The sequence below is a fragment of the Gekko japonicus genome, unplaced genomic scaffold (assembly GCF_001447785.1).
Source record: "Gekko japonicus isolate JY-2015 unplaced genomic scaffold, Gekko_japonicus_V1.1 scaffold1491, whole genome shotgun sequence".
Lineage (NCBI taxonomy): Eukaryota > Metazoa > Chordata > Lepidosauria > Squamata > Gekkonidae > Gekko > Gekko japonicus.
In genome coordinates, this window is record NW_015159755.1 from 73,441 (window position 1) to 89,343 (window position 15,903).

Consider the following 15,903-nt stretch of genomic DNA (forward strand, 5'->3'; position numbering starts at 1 on the left):
AAACGCCAGGTATTTCCCTCCTTAGAGCTGGCAACCCTACTTTCCCCTCAGTGCCTGTTGGTAGGCAACTAAGTTTGGTCCAGTCACCTACTTTGGCCTTTGGGAGAAAACATATTGGGGGCAATCCTGATAGGGTTGCCAACTCCAGATGGGAAATTCCTGGAGATTTGAGGGATGGAGCCTGAAGAGGGTGAGGCTTGAGGAGGGGTGGGACCTCAGACAGGTACAATGCCATAGACTCCACCCTCCAAACCACTCAGTCCCTCATGGGGAACCATTGTTGCCAATCTCCAGGTGAGGGCTGGAGACCACTCAAAATTATAATTGCTCTGCAGAAGGGAGGGCGGAAGTCAGCTGAAGTCAAAGGGGCAGATAATGGTAGGTTGATGGTTAGCTGGGAAGGAGATGGGGTTGCCAACTCCAGGCTGGTAAATTCCTGGGGATTTGAGGGGTGGAGCCTGGAGAGGGTGGGGTTTGCGGAGGGGTGGGACCTCAGACAGGTAGAATGCCATAGACTCCACCCTCCAAACCAGCCATTTCGTCCTGGGTAACAATTGTTGCCAATCTCCAAGTGAGGGCTACAGATCACTCAAAATTACAACTGCTGTTCAGGGAGCAGAGATCAGTTCCTCTGGAGAAAACAGTGGACTCTGTCATTATACCCTGCTGAGGTCACCACAGCAAATTGACACTTTTTGCCCAAAGCCAGAGCACTCCCCCAAAGCCTCTTTCTAGATCTCGTATTTATTTCCACAACGGGCTTTACTGCTAGTCTTGATATAAGTGGACACAAAGATGGACGCCAGAACTGGCGGGCCCCGTAATCACACTTAGGCAGCAACCCTGGGAGGCACATGCGATCTTGCTCTGATGGCTGCAATTCCCCTCCACCCCACCAACATCTGCATACTCCAGACAATGGACTTGCCGTGCCCCAGAGCTACTTCCTTTCAGCCTCAGTCGCTAATCTTATCAACCTCGCCTCATCCTTCCTCTCCACATCTTCTTTACAATAAAAACTCCTGACTTCTACTCCTTTCCCACACCCTAAACCCTGGTGCCTCACCAAGCAGTATTGTTTCCATTTTGATTAGTTTAAACTAGCAATCCATTAGTCCTTCGAACCATCGGAGGATGCAATCAGGAACCCAACCGAAACTTTACTTTGCATCTAGAAGAAACCTCTGGTCTCTTTTGTCCATTCCTGGGAATGCTGTTCAGCTATTCACAAACTCCTCTAGCTAATCTTATCAGAAGAACATTAACACCTTAGTTTACACTGAACCTCAGCTCTCATGCAAACTGTCATAGGTTTTCCAGTTCTTTGTTTATCCTGGGAAAGCCAATTTTGGTATTATTTTGAGGCACAAATGTCAGACTGCCCCAGGACACAATTTTCCTATAAAAATAGCACTCAGAGCTCCGTCTGTGTGTGTCTGCCCCAGGCACCTACTGGCAGCGCACCCCCAAATTCGTTTGGGTTCATTCCATCTTTATAGCCTCTCTTCCATGGACTTCTGCGCATCTGGATAGGTAATTATAACTTCTCCCAACAGCCTCCTATTATTCCTGCTCACCTCTGTATTTCCAGTACTTGTGTATATGTTTTAATGTGTGCTTTATTTCTGTATGTGTGCACTTTATTAGGATTTTCTTCTTTTAATAAAAACAACCCTTTTGGTTAAGCAACAGACTGGTTATTGAGAGCTCTCTTAAAGGGAAAGATCCCCGTAAACATAGGTCATAGATCCTCGCTGAGGCCTGCCATTTAGCTAAATTCCCCTAGAAACTGAAGGCAGCAACTCAGCCTCTTAAAATATAAGCTGGTAGGGGTAACACTACCCTCTGAAACTAGGCTGGCACCAGGATGAAAATGAAAGAGGCGTCTCATATTTAGAGAAGGCTTACTTGAGTTACAGTAATTAACTGCATTTGTTTCACAATAATAGGTAGCTAATCTGTTTTTTTGTAATTAGCCCGAGCAGCAAATTTATTAATGAGTTGTTTTTAAAAATGCGTCTGTTCTAATAAAGGTGATGTTTACACAATATTTGCCTGATCTGTTGGCTGCAAATTGACCTGTCGAATGTGCCGGCCCTGCCTGTCCATCCCTTTGATTCATTCCATCACACGCGGCTCGCTGCATTTATTTTTGCTTCTCGCAGTGGCGCTCGCTCCAGGGCAAGAGCTGCCTTCCTGTAGGAGGATGCCTAGGATTGTTTGTCTTGTAAGGACAGCGCAAACAGTTCTGTGCTCAGCTAGAAACGTATTTAATTACAGTCACACACACCTGCAAAATCTTAAGGTAAAACTTAGGATATGCCAAGAAGCGACACTGCATCCAGTTTGATTTGAGCTGTCGCTTTCTCCCGGCGCTCGCTGCAAACCGGCTGTCTTTCTGCAGACTATAGTTCACTTGCTAGTTTTCGTGTTGTGGTTTTTCGCGAACGGCGATTCAGATTTGGTTTAACAAAGTTTCATTCTGGGTATAAGCTGTCGTGTGCATGCATGCGTCTTTGGGCGTGCCTGCACACAAAAGCTTCTATCCAGAATAAAAGTTTGTTGGTCTTAAAGGTGCTTGCACTGGACTCCGGCTTTGTTCTGCGGCTTCAGACCAACGTGGCTACCCCACCTGAATCTATCAAATTTTGTTTGACCATCTAATGATTGTGAGGCGGTACAGAAAAGAGGTGAATAAAATAAATGGATGGTGGTTGTTGTTGTTCAGTCGCACAGTCGAGTCCGACTCTTCGCAACCCCATGGACCAGCTCCCGCCAGGCCCTCCTGTCTTCCGCCGTCCTCTGAAGTTGGCTCAACTTCATGTTTGTTGCATCTATGACACTGTCTCCATTCAATTGCCAGCTCATCACCACATGGAGGAAATGTGTGGATGTATGGTCTTACTCCATGATCAAGAATACTGTTTCTGGAATGTTCCTGATCACTGGGAGGGAATGTAGGTGCACAGAGTGTGGCGTAGTTTGTGAAGAGTTTCATTTATCATTGTTACGATCTTAAGACCAACACACAGATTAAGCATAACATGTGAGGGAGAGAGAGAACAACCCAGTCATAATATACAAAATAGAAATCTGAATTTAAGAACTTTTAAAATGCGATTCCCGCAATCTAAGAATTAATGCACAAAGCTCAGTGACTGAATGGGTAATCTCTGCATTCTTATCTGATAGGAGCCAGAAGTGTGGTGTAGTAGTTAAGAGCATTGGCCTGGGATCTGGGAGACACAGGTTCGAATCCCCCCTCTGTCAAGGAAATTTGCTTGGTGACCTCGAACCAGTCACACACACTCAGCTGAACCTACCTTACAGTTAGATCAAGATGGGTAGCCATGCTTGTCTGTAGCAGTGGAAAAGAGCAAGAGTCCAGGAGCACCTTAAAGACTAAAAAAAAATATTGTGGCAGGGTAGGAGCTTTCATGAGTCACTGCTCACTTCTTCAGAGCCTTTAAGGTGCTACCGAACTCTTGCTCTTTACTACCGCTTCCTTACAGTATTGTAAGGATAAAATGCAGGAGGAGAGAATATTGTAAGCCACTTTTGGCCCCCGTTGAGGGGGAAAGTGGGGTACAAATAAGGTAAAGAACATTTATTGTTTATTTAGGACTAGAAATAAGGCCCGTTGCGGAAATAAATACAACGGGATCTAGAAAGAGGCTCTGGGAGAGTGCTCTGGCTTTGGGCAAACAGTGTCAGTTTCCTGTGGCGACCTCAGCAGGGTTTAATGACAGAGTCCACTGTTTTCTCCAGAGGGACTGATCTCTGCTACCTGAAGAGCATTTGTATGTTTGAGTTATCTGTAGCCCTCACCTGGAGAGTGGTAACCATTGTTACCCATTCTCCTCTCCCCTATGAGGTATATTATGCAACTGAAAATCCCAATTGCCTTGCGGGGGGAGGGGAGTTTGAGGTGTGGAATGGACTGAAGTCCAATCAGCTTCCATATGCAAAAGACCAGGTTGTCGCAGCAGTTGTGGTGTGGGCGGACCCGGGCTTTGCCTTCTGATTGGTGGCGATATATGCTGAGGAGCAGTGCCATCAGCCATACACTAAGGGAGTGCATTTTAGAATTAGAACGTTGGCACCCACTATTCAATTATATATAAGGAGAGATAGGCGTGGCTATGTTAGCCCGGGGATGTTTAAAAGGCGCCTAGCTCCCAATGTTAAACTGTTCTGGTTATGAATGCAAATAAATAAATAAATAAATAAATAAATAAATAAATATAAGGAGAGAGATTTCTGTGTTACCTCTTCAATGCTCAAAGTGGCTTGCAATTAAAAACAAGCCATTAGACAGCATAAAAACTATCCATAAAGCAGAGACAGATCATTAAAAATGCTGATAAATCCCCTACCTCAAAGCCTCAGTTCATAAAACCATAAGAGAAGCCATGTTGGGTCAGGCCAATGGCCCATCCAGTCCAACGCTATGTGTCACACCGTGGCCAAAACCCAGGGGCCATCATGAGGTCCACCAGTGGGGCCAGAACGCCAGAAGCCCTCCCACTGTTGGCCCCTCAAGCACCAAGAAAGTAAAAGACGTGTTTTCGCCTGGTATCTAATAGGCAGTAAAGTAGGCAGCAAGTGAGCCTCAAGGGGTCGGGCGTTCCACAGGCAAGGTGCCACCACTGAGAAGGCCCTGTCCTTAGTTGCTACCTGCCTCACCTCTGAAGAGATCAAGGCTTGAAAGGCAGAAGCTTGAGGGGCAGATCTTAAGTGGCAGGCTGCACAGCATGGGCTGAAATGGTCCTTCGAGTACCCAGGCCCCAAGCTATCTAGGCCCTTCAAGAGAAGATCCAGCACTTTGAATTATGCCCGGAAACAGATGAATAACCAGTGAGCAACAGTTGCATAACTGCTTCTTCCCTTTATAGGCACAGTGGTGATGAGTTGGCGGTGGGTGGGTGGGTGGGGGGGGGAGCACATACTCATGCTTGCTTTTCCTGTCCACATGCCAACCGAGGGCGCGGAGGGGCCATGCTTTCAGGGCTGCAACGGCCTCCTGATAGCTGAAGACCAGAGTCTTTCCAAAGGGAGCGCTGCGGCAGGTGGGGGCAGTTATCAGCTTTGCTGCTGCTGTGATGCACCTTGAGATCTAGTCTCTTGAACCCATCTGTGTGTCTTGGTTTTTTTGCAGGATACTGAGAACTCCCCCGGGCCCAAGGCAAATATATGGCTGACAAGACCTTAAAAGGATGTGGGTGTTTGTAAGTATCTGGAGAGGGCCGCCTTTAAGAGATGAGCAAAAACCCTGCCTATGGGAAGAGCTCTTCTCTTCAACTTCTTCTCTGCTTTTCTGCCTTTGCAAGCTTCATTGGGGGTGGTGCAGTGTGTGTTACCAATGGGGCGTATTCAAAATGTGAAGGAGGTAGCCCCGTGGGACTTCTGGGATTGGAACTCTCTTTTGGGAAAGGGTAACTCACTTGAGCTGCGGTGGCTCAAGTGGTTAAGACGCTGGACTGCAGGCTGTGGAAGATCAGTAGCTCAGCAGTTTGAGACCCGGGTGCCGCGTGACGGAGTGAGCTCCCATCTCTGGTTCCAGCTCCTGCCAACCTAGCTGTTCGAAAGCAAGAAATTGCAAGTAGATAAATAGGTACCACTTCGGTGGGAAGGGAACAGCGTTCCGTGCGCCTTGGTGTTTAGTCATGCCGGCCACATGACCATGGAAACGTCTTCGGACAGCGCTGGCTCTTTGGCTTTGAAACGGAGACGAGCACCACAACCCTAGAGTCGGATTTGACTGGCTTTCGAGCAAGGGAACCTTTACCTTTACCTTTACTAACTCACTTGTATTTATGTGTAGCAGGGATGGGCACAGAACGAAAAAAATGGAGGTTTGTGGTTCGTGGGTTTCACGGACTTTAGCAGACGTTTCCATTTTATGAACCAGTTCGTGATGGGGGAGGGCTTACAAAAGCCATTTAAAGGGAACATTTCCCTTTAAATGGCTTTTGCAAGCCCAACCACCGTCGCCACTGTGGTAACGCCATGTGGGAGTCAACTCAGGAGGCATTTGCCTTCTGAGTCCACTTCTGTATCGTGCCGCCGCCACGGTGCAACGCGAGGGAGCTCAGAAGGTATCTCAATGCCTTATGAGTCCACTTCCAGTATTCTGAGTCGACGTCCGGCCACGAATGCCTCGTGAGCTCCCTTGTGTAGTGCGGCTGCGGTGGCGCAATGCAGAAGTGGACTCAGAAGGCATTTAAATGCCTTCTTAGTCGACTTCCACGGGCTGCTCACGGACCAAACAAACCCCTGGAAAACCCTGGGCGGTCCGTGGGAAGCCAGAGGGCACGGACCAGGCAAATGAATTACGAACCGGACCTCGGTCCGTGGAAAATTTGGTCTGTGGTCTGGTTCATGCCCATCCCTTATGCGTAGCATATCAGTGTACGTCCAGCTGCCCAGCAGTACAACTGATGTTCCCTGGGGCCTTTTCAGTTGGCAAAACAGTGCTGGGGGGGGGAAGCTGAAGCCCTGCGCTGTGTTCCAATCCAAACCAGTGCCCCCCGCGCACCTGAGAAGTCATTTCTCTCACATCTGATGTCTGGCTGTCTCAGCTAAAGTCAAGCGATGGAAGCCCAGACAACTACGCATTGCAAATTGTAGTGTGTACTTTGATTCTAGGGTGTGCGGCTGCGTAATGCAATACTGGATCGCGTACTTATAAATCAGACATAATGGTTGCTTTCACGTATCGCGACACACCTCTGTTTGTGTGTGACTGGCTCCAGGATTGCTTGTTTTTGCACTCTCGTCTCCCCTTATATCTTGGTGCACAAAGGAAAGTTTCCTAGTTTGCAGAGTCTTCGATTGGCGTTTGAAACCTCCCCAGGCCAGGAGGCCTTCGGCCATGCGGCATATGGAAGAGGAGGTGGGAAAGGAGCACGTGACGATAAGCCGCCTTCATGCCCATCAGCTCTTTGGAGGAAAAGGGAAATAGAAATATCCCAGAAGAGGAGGATATAAATATACAGTCTGGCTCTGGCCACACTGATGTGTCATAACAAAGCAGGATATTTATATCCCCTTTCTTTGTCCAAGGAAGTGGACACGGTTTACGCGCTCGTCCCTGTTTTATCCTCGCAACAGCAACTCTGTGAGATCCGTTAGACTGAGAGAGAGAGAGAGCGAATGGCCAAGTCACCCAGTGAGCCTCAGGGCAGGGGGAGGATTTGAACCAAGGCCACGCCGATTCTGGTCTGATACTAACCGCAACACCACGCCTGAGAGTGTCGTGCCACGGCTCTTGCAGCGCTGTGCTTGTCCGACGTCACCTCCAGAGGCTTTCAAGGCCAGAAGACTGGTGGGGACTCGGCAGTGTTTCCCATATGGATACAAAATACAATGCAGATCTCTGATAGCATCAGAAGGTCCAGGTTGGTGAGCCAGTTTGGTGTCGTGGCTAAGTGCGCGGACTCTAATCTGGGAGAGCCGGGCTTGATTCCCCACTCCTCCACTCACAGCTCCTGGATGACCTTGGGCAAGCCGTAGTTCTGTCAGAGGTGTTATTGAAAAAGAGCCGTTTCTGTCAGAGCTCTCTCAGCCCCACCTACCTCACAGGGTGCCTGTTGTGGGGAGGGGAAGGGAAAGGAGTTTGTAAGCTGCTCTGAGACTCCTTTGGGTAGTGAAGGGCAGGGTATAAATCCAATCTCTTCTTCTTCTCTGTATTTTTACCCCTTAGCTGCTCACGACATGGCAGCTTGCTGTTCACCCCAGCCGAACGGCTTGCGCAGCCGTTGTTACGATGGCCGAACTATTAGCCTTCCCCTAACCGAATGCCAGCTCCTTTCCTTTAAGCTGCTTTGCTAATTGGTTGCGGTGGCTGCCTCTAACGAGCTCTGAGACAATTACCACCTCTCAAGCAAGCCTCTTAGAAGCGTCTATCTTCTTAAAGCAAACCGCCCACCTTCGCAGACAAATGGTGCTTCGTGAATGATGGAGATGGTCTGTCAGAGCGGGGACGGTTGTTAGCTACTGACGGGCCTGCTGATTGTCTACTGTTAGATGTTTGGTACTGAAGAGAAAACGGGAGCCTGGATTTCGTGTCAGAGACGGGAGGGGCTTCTGCCATGCTTGTGGCCTTCGACTGTATTGCTTTTTTCTCTTCTTGGGGGGGCTCACCAAAGGCAAAGTCTGTGTGCCTGCTGGGAATGGCATCAAGTGGCTTGAGCGGGGCTGGCGGCCTCAAAACCCACTTGAATAAAAAAATATCTTGCACTGTACTCAGATTTGGCGATTCTCCAGAGGGGTGAGATTAAGGAATTGACGTATTTTTACCCTTGGGTTGGGTCAGGCTGCCCCTTCACTTACACCGTCTGTCCTAGCCCTTTATTACCAACTCGCCATGAGCGCTAAAATGGTGGTACTGTGTGGAGCTGTGGCCACTAAGGATACCATCCTGATGACGTCGTCTGTTCCCTTGTTAGTTATTGTGGAGAGCACCTCTGTTATATTGAATGTTTTTAAAATGCAGTTTTAATGTTTTATGTATTGGGCATTGGCCCCATCTGTATGCCGCCCTGAGCCCATTCACGGGGAGGGCGGGTTATAAATTTAAATAAGTAAATAAATACATATTTAAAATATGAGTCGAGCGGCACCTCGACAAAGTTATATTCAAAGCGCAAGCTTCTGTGTGCAAAGCATACTTCTTCAGACAAGACTGGAATAGAATCTCAAAAGCTAATTACAGGGGAAATGAAGGTGAGCCGTTAGGACTCGCAGTGTTCCCTCTAAGCTGAGTTAGTGTGAGCTAGCTCACAGTTTTTTAGCCTCCAGCTCACAGGTTTTTGTCTTAGCTCAGGAAGGGTGGCTCCAGAGCAAACTGATTTTTGCAGTCGCCAAATCGCTCGCTCACAGCTTTAATGCCCGTAGCTCACAAAGCAGAAATTTTGCTCACAAGACTCCACAGCTTAAAGGGAGCATTGGTTAGGAGGGGCAGCCCAGAGCCCAGATGCATCTGCATAGCTGAAACTGGAATGGCTGGCCAGGAGAAGAAGAAGAAGAAGAAGAGATTGAATTTATACCCCGCCCTTTACTACCCAAAGGTATCTCAGAGCGGCTTACAAACTCCTTTCCCTTCCCCTCCCCACAACAGACACCCTGTGAAGTAGGTGGGGCTGAGAGAGCTCTTGACAGAAACTGCTCTTTTTTTCAAGAACAGCTCTTATCAGAACTATGGCTTGCCCAAGGTCATCCAGCCAGGTGCAAGTGGAGGAGTGGAGAATCAAACCCAGTTCTCCCTGATTAGAGTCCACGCACTTAACCAGTACACCACTACACCAAACTGGATGGCAGCATATTAGCACGCATGTGCAAGAGTTAGCAGAGAGATGTGGGAGAATGAAATTGGAGTCCAGCAGAACCCCCAAGAAAAACCAAGCTCAGCCCTGTGTGCGCCGAATCTCACACGTTTTGCACACGGAAGCTTTTTATCTATTTATTTATTTATTGGATTTCTACCCCGCCCTCCCAGGCAAGGGCGGCGCAGGGCGGCTTACATAAAATCAGCACATAGTTTACAGTAAAACATAAGGTATGAATTAGATTAAAACAATTCTAAAACCATTTAGACCACACAACTGTAGTAAAGTGCTCGGGTCGTTGATTTCATAATGGCTGCTATTACTCAGTTCTCTCTTCTCACAGTCCGCGGTTACTCAGGCTGCTGTTAGAATTTATTTATTTATTTATTTGTTAGACTTTTATCCCACCCTCCCGCCAGAGCGGCTCAGGGCGGCTTACAATAGTTAAAAACCAATATACAATTGATAAAATATCAAGTCAAAACAATACAATCGGTAAAATCTCAAAATACAACTGTTACAGTTAAGATTAAGACATGGCGGACATCTGTTATTAAGTATTGGTAATTACGTGTAAGGACAGTGTAGTCAGACTATTAAAATGCATGCCGGAACCGCTCGTTCTTTACCGCTCTACGGAATTGTTGAAGATCCCGCAGAGCTCGAATTTCATTTGGGAGCTGATTCCATAATACCGGTGCAGCAAGGGAAAACGCCCTAGTTCTTGTTGATGTTAACTTTGCGTCCCTAGGGCCTGGGGGGGACCAAGCGATTTTGCGACTCGGATCTCAGTGCCCTCGGGGGAACATACGGGGAAAGGCGGTCCCTCAGGTAGACAGGCCCCAGACCATTTAGGGCTTTAAAGGTCAAAACCAGCACCTTGAAGCGTATCCAGTGCAGCACCCTCATCACAGGTTGGCAGCCAGTGCAGCACCCTCAGCACAGGTTGGATGTGTTCCCTCATGGGGAGACCCATCAACAACCTGGCCGCGGCATTTTGCACTAGCTGCAGCTTCCGGAGTTGCCCCCAAGGGCAGCACCATGTAGAGAGCATTGCAGTAATCCAACCTCGAGGTGACCATAGCATGGATCACTGATGCCAGATCATTGCGTTCGAGGTAGGGGACCAACTGCCTAATCAGCCGCAGGTGGTAAAAGGCTGCCTTGGCAGTGGCTGCTACCTGGGCCTCCATTGTCAAGGAAGCATCCATTCCAAGAGGAAACCGGCCTCTCTAACCCTCGGCTGTCGGTTATTAATGGTAGTGGTGGCTCCAAAAGCCTGGTGGAATACAGGCCCTGCAGAACTGTAAAAGGTCCCGCAGGGCCCTGATCTCCTCCAGGAGCTCGTTCCACCAGCGAGGACGAGGAGCCAACACAGAGAAAGCCCTGGCCCTGGTTGCCGCTGGCCTGGCCTCCTTAAGACTTGGGAGGGCCAGTCGATTCTGGGCCCCCGATCACAGTGCTCTCTGGGGTACATGTGAGGAAAGGCGGTCCCACAGGTATGTAGGACCCTGACCATATAGGGCTTTAAAGGTAAGAGCCAGCACCTTGAAACGGATCCGGTATGCTATTGGCAGCCAGTGTAGTGCCCTTAGCACAGGCTGGATGTGCTCTCGAATAGGAAGTCCCATCAAAAGCCTGGCTGTGGCATTTTGCACCAGCTGCAGCTTCCGGATCTGAGACAAGGGCAGCCCCATGTAGAGAGCTTTACAGTAGTCCAATCTCGAGGTGACCATCACGTGAATCACTGTTGCCAAGTCGTTGCGTTCAAGGAAGGGAACCAATTGCCTGATCAGCCGAAGCTGATAAAAGGCCGATTTGGCAGCGGCTGCTACCTTACACTTTGAGCAAAACTTGGTTAATCTCAAAGGTGCCACGTGACTCAAACTTTGTTCTGCTGCTTCTGATGAACATGGCTACCCACCTAAATCTATATTTAAAATCAGGGCTATTTTTGGGCAGGAACGCACAGGAACGGAGTTCCGGCTGACTCCCAAGTTGGCCACACCCACCAGGAACTCATTGGCATAATAGGCCACACCCAACAGCAGGAACTCATTCGGATTGGCTACATTAGGGGTGTGTGGCCTAACATGCAAAGGAGTCCCTGCTACAAAAAAAGGCCCTGGGTTTTGACAACAAACAAGGTAAACAGAATAAGAAGCAAAAGGTGGGTGTGGCTGGATGACCACACTTCTGGTAACGTGGGTGCGGCCTAATATGCCAATGAGTGGTGCAGTCAGGGTGTGTGGCCTAATATGCTAATGAGTTTCTGCTGCTGGGTGTGGCCTATTATGCTAATGAGTTCCTGCTAGGCTTTTTCTACAAAAAAGCCCTGTTTAAAATACAACAATGTTCTGAGTGCTTCATAATAGCAGGGCAGACTTCTTTTTGAATTGTACATGCAAGGTGATTCAGTTCCAGGTGTGTCTGCAGCAGCTGTTAACAGGAACTCCTGACCTTCTCTTTCAGCTTCGACTGTTCTTTACGCTGATCGTGCTGTGCACCTGCTCCTTCCTTTATTTCTTGCTCTGCCCTCGCTTCTGCGTGCCCCTGTGTTGGCTGAGCTGCCAGCGTTCCGAAGAACAAGAGAGACGTTTGCCACCCGTGTCTGGAGCTGTCCAGTTTGAGGGTTACATCAGTGTTCCCGATGGCAAGGTGGGCCAGACTCCTTGGAAGCCAGCAAGGACTGTTGCTAAGTTAAGGGTGATGACCAATGGAACCCGGTCCTGCTGAGGACCACGGCACGGGGTGATGGGGGGGGTTCCTCTCCCCCCCCCATGCCATTTTCAAAAGCCGAAGAGCCTCCCTTTTGCCTCTTGAAAATGGTGTGGGGTGGAAGGAGACAGGATTCTCTCATCCCCCCCCCCACACACACATACATTGTGGTCCCCAGAAGGGTTGGGCCCCCACAGCTTTTTTAAAAGTAAGGAAAAAATACGGTTAAATCAGATTTGCGTCCCCCAGCCATACACAGTATCATCTAGTCAGATCGTGAGAGACACTCATCATGGACATAAGAGGGTGGACTTCGGGTCCAGAACCAGCATATTTTTGGATTAATTGAGTTCCAGATTGGCTGTCCTGAACTGTATCTCGCCTGTTCTTGTTTCCACCTCCACTTTTGACTTGACATAGGCTTAATCCTTCCTCATAGAGCCAGCCTTTGCCATTGGGGCACTGGCGTGCTTGTTCGCCGCTTGGAACAGCAGAATGGCAGAATGAAATCTGGAGTACTTGTTGCTGGTCTTGGGTGTGTGAAAAGAATAGGGAGGACTGGGTCAGGGAAGCAAACACAATGAATTGCTGGGGACACAGTGAAGTTTTGTTTTCATGATGTGGCTTCAAGAGCAGATTGGATCAATATATGGAGCAGAGGTTCATCAGTGGCTATAAGCCACAGGTCTTCTAGATGGAACACTCTGTCTGGGGCAGTGATGCTCTGTCTTCTTGGTGCTTGGGGGGCAACAGTGGAAGGGCTTCTGGACTTCTGGCCCCCCTGGTGGACCTCCCGATGGCACCTGGGTTTTGGCCACTCTGTGATACAGAGTGTTGGACCGGATGGGCCATTGGCCTGGTCCAACACGGCTTACCATATGTTATTTTTTGGTCGGTTTTAAGGGTTTTCAAATGTGATTTTAGTATGTGCATTTTAATTTCTTAGCTGCCTTGGTGGCCCTTGTGAGGATATAAATTTGGTAAAGATGAAATAAACAGAGAGGCGCTGTAGTTTAGTCAGAGCAGGAGGCCGGATGCTGTACGAGGTGGAGGGAGGAGGCCATTGCCTGGCCTACGCTTCATTCCCTCTAGTTCAGAATGCCCCAGTCAGTCTTGGGAGGGGAGAGGCTAGCAAAGTAGTATTTGCTTACAGTTTTCTTATTCGGCATTTATATATTTATTTATTTATTTATTTATTATTATTTAGATTTTTATCCCGCCCTCCCCGTAGGCTCAGGGCGGCTTTGAGTGCTCAGAGGCCCGCTTTGAGTGCTCAGAGGCCCGCCCTAGCATTATCTTTCTGTTAATTTTACAACGATTTTGTGAAGTAGGCCAGTATTATCTCCCTTTTACAGACATAAGGAGAGTTAAGTGTGTGGCTGTAAGGCTCAACAGCGTGGCGGGGAAGGGATCGAGCAAAACATGGCAGCTAGCTGACATCGGCTTCCTTAAGGCCACCTGATGTGAGCATGGGGGAGGCGAGACTCAAACAGGAAAACATCCAGGTTTCATAGCTCGGCCTTTGGGCTCTTGTTCTACACCACTGGCTTTTGCAGGCAGGGCCCTCTACATCCTTCCCAGTATCCATGCTTGCTCCACTCAAGTGAGAACAAGCACGGTTCATTTGCTTTCCCAGTTAACAGACCGAAACCAAGGCCAAGAGGAGGTGGGATGCAAAGTGTACACACACACACACCCCCAGTGAGCATCACAGCAAATCTGGGATTTGAACCCGTGGCTTCTATATCCAAAGCCAGTACACCGTCCTCTCAAGTCATATTCTTTCCTTCAGACCAAGAAGGAAATTACTCACCAGCTCTGGTTTAATTTGGGGTGTAAAAATGATGCTTTTGCAGGCCCAGAATACTCTCTGAAGCCTCTTCTGTAGTTTTTTTTTCACAGGCCGCTCACTGCCCTGTTGGCAGCAGCTTTTATGCCATGGCCTGTTGCTGTGTGATTCCAGCCAATTTTTTTTTGGGGGGGAGAGATGTATGTTGGCTGGGCACAGAAATGTTTGAGGCATGCTCCCGCCATTTTGTGTGTGTCCTTAAAAGGGGGGCCAAGGAAACGCTGAGGGGGGTAGTCTCGGCCTCCCTCCAGTGCGCTGTTGCTTCCTCTGACCTCACTCCTCTCCTCCCTTTAGCCGTTGGTCCGAACCCCATGCCGCCAGTGTGCTGTGGTATCCAGCTCAGGGCAGATGCTGGGTTCACACTCGGGGAAGGAGATCGACGACAAGGAGTGCGTCCTGCGTATGAACCAGGCCCCGACGCAGGGCTACGAGGACGATGTCGGTGCCCGGAGCACCGTCCGGGTGGTTTCTCACACCAGTATCCCCTTGCTGCTGAGGAACCAGTCCTACTTCTTCAGACAGGCCCGGGACACCATCTACGTCATTTGGGGGCCCACGAAGCTTATGAGCAGGGAGAAGGTGGGCATGGTTTATCGGACGCTCCTCAAGGTGAAGGAGATGTACCCCAGCCTGCAGCTCTACACACTGACTGAGAGGATGATGGCCCACTGCGATGATCTGTTCCAGGTCGAGACCGGGAAGGACAGGTGAGAGCTGTTCAGGGGGACGCCCGCGGCCAGAGGAATGTGGTGAAAACTGGCCCGTGGTGTTTTTGCGGGATTTCGTGGATTTGGTTCTTTCTTTTTTTTGGTATGAGGTGGCACAGAGACTTCTTTTGTCGTCTTTTGCTGTCTTTATCTTCACAGCTGGAAACAGAGGACGGCTTTGTTCTAAATGACTGTGTCAGTATGCATTTGGCCAGGGACTGTGGCTGTACCTATATGGTTATTTAGAGAGCCAGTTTGGTGTCGTGGTTAGGTGCGCGGATTCTAATCTGGGAGAACCGGGTTGGATTCCCCACTCCTCCACCTTGCTCCTGGCTGTATGACCTTGGGCAAGCCATAGTTCTGATAAGAGCAGTCCTTGAAAAAGAGCAGTTTCTGTCAAGAGCTCTCTCAGCCCCACCTACCTCACAGGGTGTCTGTTGTGGGGAGGGGAAGGGAAAGGAGACTGTAAGCCGCTCTGAGACACCTTTGGGTAGTGAAGGGCGGGGTATAAATCCAATCTCTTGCCTTCTTCTTCTCCTCTTTATTTATTACATTAAATTTATATCCTGCCCTCTGCACAAGTGGGCTCAGGGTGGGTTACAGGTCGCATAGGACACGACAGTAAAACAGTGGAATATCATGAATTACAAAGTTAGAAATTTAAAAGTTTAAAAGAACAATAATAAAACCAGCATAAGGCATCGCCTTGGCAACGATGCCAAGATGTACTTCTTCTGAGCAGTGATGTTGGCCACTGGACACAAGGCCAGGGTTGCCGGTAGGGGAGGCCGAAAGATGGCCCGAACCTGGTAGGGGAGGCCGAAAGGCGGAAGAATGTGGGCGCCCGCTGCCCCAACGAAAAGCCCGGTGGAACAGCTCCGTCTTACAGGCCCTGCAGAATTTGCAATAGATCCCACAGGGCCCTGGTCTCAATTGGTAGCTTGTTCCACCAGGCTCGGGTCAGGGCTGAAAAGGGCCTAGCCTTAGTTGAGGCTAGTTGGCTGTTCATCGGGCCAGGGATAACCAGAAAGTGTCGGCCCCAGAGGTCATTTCGGGGGGGATCGCAGTTCCCCTGGGTGAGGTACGGGGGTGGGGCACATGACGAAGCCCCGCCCCCTGCTTCCGGCACTTCCGGCCCTCATTCAGCCAGGAGGAGGCAGGAGAAGAGGGAGGGTAAGTTGCTTCCTCCCTGCCTCTCCCCACCCCTGCCTGGGGAGGGCCTTCGCGAGACTTCCTTGCACTCCCGCCGGCCTTGCAGGTCCACCGCCGGGCCCCTCATGGGGCTCGGCAGTGGAGCTGC

General features: G+C 49.5%; 1 protein-coding gene across 6 annotated transcripts in view; it reads left to right on the forward strand.

The window, feature by feature from the left end:
• ST6GALNAC4 (ST6 (alpha-N-acetyl-neuraminyl-2,3-beta-galactosyl-1,3)-N-acetylgalactosaminide alpha-2,6-sialyltransferase 4) overlaps positions 1 to 15,903 on the forward strand; it is a 31,009-nt gene that overhangs the window by 10,626 nt on the left and 4,480 nt on the right. For 4 of the 6 annotated variants that reach the window (XM_015405764.1, XM_015405755.1, XM_015405771.1 and 1 more), the window contains 3 exons: positions 5,159 to 5,228; positions 11,802 to 11,987; positions 14,191 to 14,603. In XM_015405764.1, coding sequence (XP_015261250.1) covers positions 5,217 to 5,228; positions 11,802 to 11,987; positions 14,191 to 14,603 — 611 coding nt within the window. In that variant the 5' untranslated portion in view covers positions 5,159 to 5,216. Of the gene's footprint in view, positions 1 to 2,879; positions 2,958 to 5,016; positions 5,070 to 5,158; positions 5,229 to 11,801; positions 11,988 to 14,190; positions 14,604 to 15,903 lie in introns of those variants that run through there. The other 2 variants (XM_015405788.1, XM_015405795.1) reach the window with 2 other exon arrangements.